General features: G+C 37.1%; 1 protein-coding gene across 6 annotated transcripts in view; it reads right to left on the reverse strand.

Annotated features, from left to right (window-relative positions):
- Positions 1-435: 435 nt before the first annotated feature.
- The window catches only part of LOC107586483 (tetratricopeptide repeat protein 7A-like), a 53057-nt gene continuing 41001 nt past the window's right edge, over positions 436-12491 (reverse strand). For 5 of the 6 annotated variants that reach the window (XM_016273855.1, XM_016273859.1, XM_016273858.1 and 2 more), the window contains 5 exons: positions 9864-9980; positions 9682-9785; positions 9462-9596; positions 7453-7655; positions 436-1528 (listed from right to left, as the gene is read on the reverse strand). In XM_016273855.1, coding sequence (XP_016129341.1) covers positions 1310-1528; positions 7453-7655; positions 9462-9596; positions 9682-9785; positions 9864-9980 — 778 coding nt within the window. In that variant the 3' untranslated portion in view covers positions 436-1309. Of the gene's footprint in view, positions 1529-7452; positions 7656-8168; positions 8245-9461; positions 9597-9681; positions 9786-9863; positions 9981-12491 lie in introns of those variants that run through there. The other variant, XM_016273860.1, reaches the window with a different exon arrangement.

Genomic DNA, 12491 nt, shown 5'->3' on the forward strand with positions numbered 1-12491 from the left:
GATTTACTAAACAAGGCAAATTAGCACGAGAGCACAATTCCCCCAAAAAAGCACAAATGGGAGTGGAAATGTCTGTAAGTGATTTACTGACAATGTTCTAAATAAAGAACACAGACGCAACGTCTTATTTCCACAATGACCAACACAATCTACCAGAAAAATTAGCGTAAGATCGTAAACAAGCAGAGCCGATGCTAATCTATAGATACTCCCTTCTACCTCACGCTCGGTTCTCTGCGGTGCCTCCTGCTGGCAGCAACAATCACAGCCATGTCAAGCGCAAAATGTGTTAAAACGTGCTTTTTAAAAAATGGCGCAAATAAAAGCAGTAAATTCACTTCCGCAAACCTTAGTAAATCATGTTGCGTGATTCATTTAAATACTCTCCTCCCATAAATCTGGCATCTGCTTCAGCCGCAAAAATCACTAATTTAAAAAAATATTTTTTCACTGTGCATCTTCAGTAATTCCTGACAGTACTTTTTTTTACGCTAAAAGAGGGTTTGTGAAATCTAGTCATTATAATAAGAATCCGATTGGACGTTTGACTGGAAGTTTCAGGTAAAAAACTTAAAAGTTGCCCATGCGCATTTTGCTTGTGTTCAATTTGATCACGCAAATATGCTGTTGACCAACAGAAAGCTGCTTGGTTTGAAAGTGACAGTGTGTTTACGGTCACATACAGTTGCTAGTTAAAATTCATTGGCATTTCAATAGAAATGTAAGAATTTTGTGTCAGGGCAAAAACAATCCCGAAAATTCTCTTCCGATTCAAGTTTTTCATGTGAATTCACCACATCGAGCAATGGAAAGCTGATTGGTTTGAAAGTTAATTCCTGGCTGAGAAGTGCTTCATACACAATTCACAATTAAAATTCGCTAATGTGAACGTGCCTTTAGCTACTGAATTAATGAGTGTTCACATTTACAGTTGCTTAGCGAAATTTTGCAGGCCAAAACCAGTCTTTTCAAGTCAAGTCAAGTCGAAAAAGTTCCCTACCCAGTTTCCGCTCATATTCGAGTTGGTCATGCGAATTCCCAGAGCTGAACAACAGGAAGCTGCTTGATTTGAAAGAGATATCTGGGTGATCAATGCTTTATACATCTCTATTGACAACAGACCTTTTTTGCCCCCAAAATGTTGCTGATATTTCACTAATGTGACCATACCTTTAGACCATTCCCTTTCATTAGAGTAAAAAGCCTAAACGTGCAATGCTATTGTTATACAGTATGTGTCATTAAAGTGATTGAAGAACAGCATTCGCTCCAGTCATTCATACACACGTGTATGAGTGTGAGAGACGTGTCAGAGTTCTCGTGGGATGATGGTGAAGGGCCGTATAGGGCAGCTGGACTCCAGCTCCAATGCCGTGAGGAAGCAGTCGGGAGCCTGTGCGCTGCCTCTGCTCTCCAGCGCCTCCCCTAGACCGCTCCAGGCCTCGTGTGCCGTGTTCTCCACCTGTATCGCGTCCCTTAGCATCTTCTCCCCGAGACCCACGCGGCCTGTGCGCACCAACAACTTCCCCTGTGGACAGGAAGAGAGGGAAAAAGCTATTTTTTTTTGTTCTGTTGTGTAACGATGTATTTTTACAGAACTGAACGTTTGACTTGTTTTGTGGGCAAGAAAAACATGAGTGCGGGGAGTTTGTGATGGTGTGCTGATGTTACACATAACTCTATACATAAAAGTGTTTGTATGGGTAAAGTGGAAAGTGTTAAGGCCCGTTCACACCAAGCCCCATATCTATAAAGATAATGATAAAGATATAGCTTTAGAAACCCTCCACCTTCCCCAGCTCCACCTGTCTTGATCTGCAAAAGGTAATGTCATGTGTTATATGTGGGTTTTTTTCATGCATGTTATATGTGCAGCAACAGTATTTCTTACATGCTCACAGCAGCACGTCTGTGGATGTATTGGCAGTAGCAAGTCTCAGTACTTGCAGCAGCAGTAGCATAGCAGATCTATTCTGCCAAGACCAAACACATTAACACTGCCATGTATACTACCATGCAAAAATGTCATGACAGAACTAAAAATGCTGTATTATTCATGCCAGGCCAGTAGTTGGAGATGTCACTTTGTATAAAGCAACACTATGCCCCTGCAAACTTATGCATTCTTATAGGCTGAACACATAAAATGCATGTGCATGATGTCATATGTTTCACAAATCTGCGGTTCGTTTTCAAAAACTTGCACTTCGAAAATTGTTTTCAAACGTTTGCGTCTTCAGGGCCCCAAAACACTGTTGTCATGTAAATAAATAGACAAAACACATAAAACTATTACATATTTAGTTGAAAACTCGTGTGAAAAGATCTTTTTTAAAAAAGGGGTTTATCTGAAGGGAAAGAAAAAACACTTTTAAGCCATTTAGAGGTCAAACAAATTCGGTTGATGAATATTGAGGTTCATGTAGAACAAACAGTAAAGCATGGCTTTACTGCATTTTTATTTATTTTTGGCCTACACATACAGTACACGTACATACATCCTTGCAGCTTACTATTACACTTATAAAATGTACAATCTTCCTTTCCTGGAAAATGAACTAAAAACATTTATTATAAATCATGGACTGCACTCTGTTTGTAAAAGTGCATATATGCATATTTACTAATGCTTTGGCAACGTGTAGCCTTTTCCCCCGTGCCAATAAAGCTTCTTGAATCTGAAATATCAATGTAGTTTATATTGTAAATTAACAGTATGGCATGAAAAGTGTGTTTAGAACAGCAGTGTATGTTGGTGTGTATGCCTAGAGTTAAATTGTGTTACTTTCCCTAATCCCGCAAACAACAGCATGATTTACACATTGCAATTACATTTCATCGTCCCCTCTTTCAGCACACATACACACACCAATGCAGAGTAGTATTTCTGGGTGGCAGCACATGACTGCTGATTATGCAGGCACTTCAAAAGCACATCAGAGAGGAGAATGACTCCGCAGGGAGAGTGAAAAGCGAGGCAGGAAACGAGGCTCTCACATACACAAGTGAAAGAAGCAGCCACAGGCAGAGCATGTTTTGAAAGAACGATCATAGCACAGCTGCAGGAATACACTGACTGACAGGCCCGTGGACCAATCGCAGCTCAGCAAGAGGCTGTACTGGTGATTCTACCTGGAGGACTGAACAGCAAAGCACAAGCTGGCGGTTTTATAATGTAAATAGACTTGAGGCTGGCACATGTGGACATAAAAGAGCTCAGTTTTTTGTAGTGATGTAGAGGTGCCACTTGAAGAACTGACGTAGGGTCACAGCCCTGCATCTGAACACTGTAATCCAACGGGATACTGATCCCATCCAGCTGGGACCAGCTACGATTACAAGTGTCAGCTACTAGACAGACAATACACACACACACACACACACACACACAGTACAAACACTAATTCATGTGTTTTCAAGCAGACAAACACAGATACCCCACTGATTCATGTGTAAACACACAGCTAGATTTACAGAAAAACACAGCAGCCAGAACATTTACACATGCAGTGACCTCTATATTTCTTTAATCGAAATAAACCTGGAATCGTATTATGACTTGGTGAAACTACGATAAAAATATTAATTCACATTTTAAAGCAAAGCACAGCACTGTGTTCATTTCCACATGTGCAGCTTACAATCCAGTGTTTTCAGTCTTTCAGAGCAAGTCGGTTTGCAGTACAAGTTGCTCCACATGAATTAATCTCTACATTTGCTCTGCTCTTTGGGTCGCTTATAATATGCATTTGGGAACTCAGTCAGATTTGTAATGAGAAACATTTATAAACATGTTGCCAACAAAGGAAACGCTCAGTGCAGTTTTTGGCCAAAATAAAAGGTAGATGGTGTAATATTTGAAAATGAAGAAATTAAAATATAAATATTATTATTGTAATGTTATAGTAATATCAAACTATTATTATTTTTAAATAATTTCTATTTTTAATTGTACAGTGAAATATTACAATGGTAATATTTTCAATTTGTTTAATTTTTTAATTTAATAATAATAATAATTATTATTATTATTATATTGACATAATATAAAAAAAATTGTGGCCAGATTGTGCAGCCCTACAATAAAGCAAAGCAATACGGAGCTCTTTAAAAATACATTTTAAATCACAAATTGTATTACAAAAATATCAATTAGATCCCCCTCCCCCATTTGCAAATTAAGAAATTAAAAACATAAATATTAGAATTGTAATTTCACCCAATTGTATTTTTTTTACTGTAAAATTATTGTTATTTTCTAAAATACTAACTTTTAAATTTACACTAAAATAATATTATCAAAGTCCTCATATTTCTTACGTTGAATAATAATATTAATAATAATAATAGTTGTTGTTGTTGTTTTATAATTATATTAATGCATAATCACAACCTTTTTGGCCAAATTGTGCAAAGCATCCTCACAAAAAAAGCACAGCAAACCGTGACCTCTTTTAAAAATGCATTTTAAATTGCAAATATTATTCTAACAAAAAAAAAAGTAATTAGATTAGATCTTTTTTTGGCTTGTGAGTTTGGGAATGAATGTGCAGGCAAACCAAGTGGTTCCCATAATATAAAATACAATAACGCATTCTAAAGGATCCTAGCAGGCCGAATTCAACATGTTACAACATGGTGCAAATGCATGATGACCAAAGCAACATCAGCCTGTTGAAAGCGTGAAGTGCGCTCTGCCTAAACTGATTTTAATGCATGCCACGTCTCATATGAATTGGCCTTAACACTGCTTCTATGTCTCATTATCAGCTCTCTTGCACCGTATGATACAATTGCCTGGTTGCTAGGCATCCCATAAAGGCCTGAGAAGGAGTGAAGTGTTATAAATAATGTATTTGCATTATCTAATCAACTGACAGGCCAATGGAAGACAGCCAGAAAGACGAGAGACAGAAGGAGGGAGGGAAAGAGCCATAAAAAAACAGAGATATGAAAAAGCACATGTATAGGCAGAAATAGAATCAAATGAGATGCTGAGTCACTAAACTCATATGACATGACACTGTGTTTGACTCACCTCAGCTGACATCCCTAAATGAAAAATACCCAACCAGATGCCCTGAGCAATGACTCAAACACACACGTCCCTGTGGATCCCACAGACGCAGATTCATATATGCTGTAAGTGTGAGTTTTCATGACGTGACCAAATGAGCTGTATAAAAATGTCCTCAGCTGCACCCTGCCATCTCCTACACTTATTTAAAGGAGTAGCTCCTCAAAACTGACGCTGTTGAATGTTGTTTTATGGCACAGTTAGACATACAGGAGCTGTTGGCTCATGGGGACCAGTGTTTGAAGCCTCTCGCATATTCTGGCTATATCCTTTTGTGTTTATTGAAATAAATAAATAAAAATATTTGGGTGGGTGAATCTCACAAAACCTCCTATATACATGCCTGTGTCGTATGAGCCCAAAATAAAAATAAATACATTTTCCTTTGTAGTACCACAATTTTTCACTTTTTTATTTTTTGTGACATTATAATTTGAAGGATGCCCCTCTAATTTAACACAATGACAAATCATTATTATTAGTATAATGCAAAAATAAAATAAAAATAATATTCTTTAAATAAAAATACAATTGAAAGTATTTTACATCATGGTAGTATTGGTTGTACTTTGGACTGGTTAGACTGACTAAAAATGATAACAGATATTCAGGTATTACAGAAAAAAATACTGTAATGAAATCTATATTCAGAATGAATGGGAATTACAAAAAAAAGGAAAACATCCAGATGCATCACCTTAATTAATATTTGGTCCTAAAAATATTTATTTTCATTTGCATTCTTTCGCCTTTTTTAACGTCGGCATGAAATGGCATTTTCTAAATGCATGCAATTTTGTATAATTATAAATTATTCACAATTGTCTCTATTTTTTAAGTTGATCTTGTAATGTTTAACCAAAATATCATAATTCGATCCATTAAAATTCTCTTTGGTGACGTATACTGCATTAGTCCACTTAAACACCGCTCCTTTCTTACAGTCGACTGTAAGCTCACATTCAGATCTGCCTCCATCCAATCAAGTAATTTAATCAAGCCCCACCCTACATGTTTTTCTTTTTCAATAATCTTTCAATAATAATAATATTCATCACAATATGGAAGTAAAGATCTGTCTCTACGTTAATTACATCACAACTTCAAGGTGAGTTGGAAATGTTTCCATGAGATTTATCTGGTTTTGGAAGAGCATGCGAGTAAACGGTCATAGTTTTCCATTTTTGGGTGAACTGAGAGGCTCTGAAATAAATTGTCTCAGAGGAAGGACAGAAGTAATGAGATCGCTGCTGCTCTAGTCGCAGGTGTCACGAAGAACAGAAATGTTTAACCTCTCCTCATTGGATACAGCTGATGAATTCCCTCAAACCTCCACCTCAGTTCAATCATATCTGCTTAATCCGGAGAAATCAGTGCTGTGATGCTCTGATGAAGACCGGCAGTGTGTGTGTGTGTGTGTGTGTGTGTGTGTGTGAACTATGCAGGGCATCACCAGCCAGCTCAGAATTAGTTCTCATCAGCTCAGGGAATTGATATTGTACGTCTTTTGTCCAAAAATAGCGGGGGTGTGTGCTCTGATTGGCCAGATATAGGGAGAAAATGGCCTAGCTTCACTCCGGTTACTCCAGTGAAGATGAGTAATGAAGGGCCTGACATTATGCAGTCACAATGAGAGCAGAGAGTGGAGGCAGAGCTAATGTTAGCACACATCACTGTGGGTTGTAAAGATGTACGTATTGTACTGTATGTACAGTAAATTGCATATGCAATGACTCAATCACCATATCCCAGGACACCAGTGGTCTTCAAAGCTTTTCACACTGACTGACTACCATGTGATATTCATTAATATGAATTTATAATCTCTTGATATTTGGTTTGTCTCTCTTTTGCTTTAATGACAGCAGCATGCAAGTTTGTGTCAAACACGATTTGAGAATAATCAGAAGAACATCATGAGCTTCAATGGAAGCAAGAACATCTCACTGTCTGTAGAAAAGGTCACATGATCACAATTAAGTGACTAAAATGCCAGAATTTCATTTTGCAATTTTAGCACTTCAATTTAAACATTTATTTTGGATAGTTGCATTTCTCATTTTTGTAGTTTTAACGTTTTTCATCAAATATTTTATTTGATGTATTAATTATTTTATATGATTATTATTATTATTACACATATAATTTCAGCTTCATTTCAATGATCAAAAACGACTTTAGTTATTGTTTTAGTTGACACTAACAACAGTGGTGTGGGTTGAAGATGTTAAAGTGTGTGTGTGAGTGTGTGTGTGTGTGTCTGTGTGTGTGTGTGTGCGTGTGTGAGTGAGTGTGTGTGTGTGTGTGTGTGTGTGTGTGTGTGTGTGTGTGTGTGTGTGTGTGTGTGTGTGTGATGTACAGCGTGTGTCACTCACCAGGTGCAGCAGTATTTGGTGTCCTCTGGGGTTGATGGCAAGAGCTTCATCATACAGGCTCTTGGCCTCCGTGTCGTTGCCCCTGAGCTCGGCCACGCGGCCCTTGAGCAGCAGCACTGAGTGTGAGGCGGGGAAGAGAGTTCCTGCCTCCTGCACACAGAACTGAGCTTCCTTCATCCGCCCGTCAGCCATGAACAACTCTCCTGCTCGGCACCACATCACAAAACATAAAACAACATTATGAGATACATAATTGCACTAAAAATCATAGTATTGCAGTTACAACTCTTCTTTTTCAGCGACTGCTTTGTCATATCGTGAGATTCTCTTATTGATATCATCGAGTGCCTGATGATTTATCTTTATGAAACGTCTCTGATTTCATGGCCGTGACACAGCCATCTGGAATATAAACTCTCACAAAGACGTATCTGCTGCCCCAGCATTAATACTAGCTCAGAGTAAGCAATGAATACCAACATGCTCCGTCATATCACACATGTAGCATTTTGTTCTGTCTAGATGATTTCAAATGCAGCTTTGGCAACATTTGCGATTGCAGATGCATGCTGACCTCCCCCTCCACCCAAAATCTCACACACATGCTCATAGAGGGATATTCATGGTCATGTCTAAATAAGGCCATGTACGGAGCACTGTGTAAGCATCTGCAGCTCTACTCTGGCATTTAGGACTCACCACGGCAAATAAACTGTGTCCATATCAACTGCTGTCTGCTGTGTGTTTGTGTTGGTTTACACAGAATCCCTGGTAGGACCATTTAGGCAGCAACTACACCACGAAAGAAGGGTTTACAAACATTTGGAAACAGCTTACATGTTCATTATGGTGTTTTTAGGACAGCAATGTATTGAAATTTTTCTTCACACTTATCTAAATTAATTCAGACTGAACTGCTTAACAGACAGACTCTATTAAAAACATTGTTTTGTAGGTAATAGGAATAGGAATGTTTTTATTTTTTGTTTATTCTACTGACAATAGATAATGGACCTTTCTTGCCTGTAAAATTTTGCAAATGTATATTAACACATTTCATACTTTTGGGATATTCAAGGTGAAAGCTGCAAATTTCCCACTGATTTTGTTGCAATGTTTAACATTCAAAATGTAGCTGGCAATGAAGGCGTTATTGTAATATTTGCATACTGGTCATATTTCCAATAATTCTTTGCTGCCTTTATTGCATGTATTTAACCATGCATAGCTGCACGGTTTTGTGTTGTGTTGATTCTTCAAAGACTGCATATGCTGAATGTCATGACAACAATGAAATTAAAAAATGTAATGTTAATTAAAAATATTAATTTCACATTTTAATTATATAATAAATGCATAATACATATTAAATATTTAATATTATTACTATTATTAAAATGATTTATTATAATATTTAATGTAATATTATTTATGACACAATGCGCATAACAACACTCACACATTACAAATGGCAGCTGATGTAAAAAATGAAATGTTTGCTGCATGATGGACTACGTTCAGTGGGCCCTTACTATTTTAAACTATCAGTATGACATCACACCCATTTTTATGTCAATGGGCCGCTCTGCCTGCACTCTCACATTCACTCATTTGTACAGAATCAGGATCCTGTCCCATTTTAGACAGGAAATGAACCTATGCCAGAGGAATGCTGGGAATGGGAACAAGAGGGCACAAACACCCAGTATAAGATCCCTGGGAAACACATTTCATGCAGAGCAGCATATAAATACCGCAAAAATAACATCCAAATACTGTCATAGTACGTCAAGGACTTCCCAAATGTATTAAGGTCAACAAGTAAAAAAAAAATGGTTTTGTACGATTACAGGAAAGTAATGTCAGCCAACAGCCAAACGGCTATTTATGCCTTTCTAAAATATTACACAAATATTTAAAGACCAGTTATTTAATCCTGATTAATGTTAATAAAAGTTCCAGAAATAATAGCTTTTAATAATATATTCAAAAAAGAAGTTAGGCCGTACCTGCTTGCAGCCAGATGTGTTCCAGGGTGGTCCAAATGTAGGCGGGGCCGTGCCTGTGGGCGGAGCTGATGGCCGACACCTCTGACATGGCCTGCTCCAGACGGGACACAGCTAGAGACGGGGCGCTCTGAGACCCTGACACAACATGACACACGTCTCAGTCACATAAACACACAAACAATCACACACACACACACACACACACACTCGTGATACACACCGGTCTCTGTCTCCTGGAAGTCTGGGAGCGTGAGATGGAGGCCGCTGGGTTTCTTGCTCAGCGGCCCGGGATCAGGAGGTATGCTGCTAGTGTCATCCTCCTCACTGGAACAGAGAGCAGAATGCATGAAATCACAGCATACAACACTGACTCACTCTCACACGTTACATGCGGCACGTTACCTGAGGCGGGTTAAATCATAGCGACTCTGCCACAGCTGCAGCATTTCTGCACAGGTCTGTAACGCTGCAGCGGGTCCGAACAAAACCTCCTCCAGCTTCACTTTGGTAAAGAGAAGACTAAAACACACAAAGACATTAACAGTTAATAAACTACAGTGCTACATGCACCAAAATGCAACAGCTTTGCTTTGTATGTTTGATGTAAAATGATCAAACCTGATAATACAGGGTTATATACATTTCCACTACCATTCCAAAGTTTGGGGCCAGTAAGATTTTTTATTTTTAATTAAAAATATTCAGCAAGAATGCATTAAATCGATTTATAAGAGATTATAATGCTACAATATACAGTATATTGCATATATATATATATATATATATATATATATATATATATAATGTTGTTATTATTAACTAAAACTAAAATTAATAAATTGTTTTTGTTATTTGAAATAAAACTGAAATAAAATAGATTATAAATATTAGATAAGAAATTTTTCAAAATTTGTGTTTATACTGAAATAAAATTAGTTGAAGTACTAAAATTACTCAAATAAAATAAAAATAAATTAAATCTAAATACACAAGTATTTAAAAAAAACTGATAAAAATGTCAAAAGCACATAGCAAATTTACTTAAATTAAAAGTAGATTCATTCAAAATAATAATAAATACTATAAAAGTATATTAATAATACTAAAATAACACTGTCACTATCCTGTGACAGTATATATATATATATATATATATATATATAAGCATTATAATGTCTTTTAATCAATTTAATGTGTGTGTGTGTGTATATATATATATATATATATATATATGTGTGTGTGTGTGTGTGTGTGTGTGTGTGTGTGTGTATGGTTCTTTTTTAAATAATTGTTCTTCTGAACTTTCTAATTATCTAATCACAGGAATAAATTACATTTGAAAATATATTAAAATATACAACAGTTGCTTTAAACTGTAATCATATTTTAGAATTTTACTGCTTTTACTGTACTTTTGATAAAAAAAATGCAGCCTTGGTGAGCATAAATGACTATTAAAAAATTAAATCTTACTGACCTCAATCTTCTAAATGGTAGTGTATATAAAACATATATTGCATTAAACATATAATGGCTGTGCAATATATCTAATATCCAGAATATTTAGCTGATGACAAAGTTATAATCAACTCATTTCACGTATGTACTCTAGAAAAAAAATCAAGGAAAAAAATCCTGAGGGCTAGAATGGAGCTATTGAAATTAGTTATTATATTTTGATTAAAGGTATAATAACTCAAATAGTACATTTTGCAATTTAAAAATGGTGTGTTATATACACGATATGTTATATGGTTTACTGTTTTGTTGTTCTTGCATGAAAAATGCTCAATCTACTTGTGTCCCATGATTTCATGGAAATGTATCTAATTCACGTACTTCCTGAGATTAATGTGCAGCAGTTTTCAGCCCTAGCCCTAGTTCTCCATCATCAGTGGCTGATGCTTCAGCTGCTTCTAACACAAACTAGCAATTCTGCAGCTGTCTGGGGACATTCTTTCCCTGTCCTGTCCCTCTCTTTAGCAAGGTTTAGCGAGTGGGTGGACGTCTGTGTGTGCTGGAGGGTGGAGGGGTGAAGTGAGATGAATGTGAAGGTGTGTGTGTGTTGGTATGTACTATTAAGAGTGTGTGTGTAAACAGGGCAGCAGAGCATTCACGCCAGTGAGAAAGAGATGCAGAGAGACTAGCAGATGCTCCTGCTGCGACGGGCCCTTGTTCTGGAACAGCAGTAGTGTGATGGTGAAGTACATAGTACATGTGAATTTACCCTAGTAGGGTTACACCCATTTACCACAGGAGGACTAAAGCTAAAATTGGTGTACAGACAAAGTGGTCATTACCTAGGAATGCAACGATTCACTAGTTTTAGCGATGCATCGATTACAAACCTTGAAGATGCAATGCATCGATCTTGAAACATGGATTTTTGAATCGTGAATCGTCGATTTTGGACAGTAATCGATTTAAAACGCTAAGATCGCGATTTCTATAGCGATTCAATGCTTTCAAAATATATACACATTAAATTACTACAAGCACGAATGAATGGAGACCTTGAACAGTGTTCGTGCCTCGCATCTCTCCTTCACGCGCTCCACTATTTCCCGCCTGCAGTGACTTTCACAGGATTTTGCTCGCGCTCCGTTCGTCTCACTGACACATTTTTTGAGCAGCTGATGTGTGATCTCTCCTTAGTACTCGTGGTCAGTAATGCTAAAGTGAAGTAGTTTTACTTTTCTGTAGTTTTTCAATGGCTCTCGGTCATGCCGACGACATTCTCTGAGCAGTCGAAGGCTGCACATTTATTACATGGACGAAGCAAAAATGTAAGTGTCTAAAGCATACGCACAGTTCCATTGAATGATAAATGTGTTTTAACAATGTCGTTGAACCGAATGTATGAAGGAAACTGTTAAAATAACCACAGCTTTAACAACAACCTTGAAATAAGAGCACGATCATTGATAATCAGATGCATGAAAGTAGCGATCGTTGCTATAGCTAACAGACATCGGGCACATTTTCTTTCAGAATCATCATTCGCCGATGGAGAGGAAAAGTTCAATACTA

This window comes from Sinocyclocheilus grahami, unplaced genomic scaffold (assembly GCF_001515645.1).
Source record: "Sinocyclocheilus grahami isolate Dianchi unplaced genomic scaffold, SAMN03320097.WGS_v1.1 scaffold82.1, whole genome shotgun sequence".
NCBI lineage: Eukaryota > Metazoa > Chordata > Actinopteri > Cypriniformes > Cyprinidae > Sinocyclocheilus > Sinocyclocheilus grahami.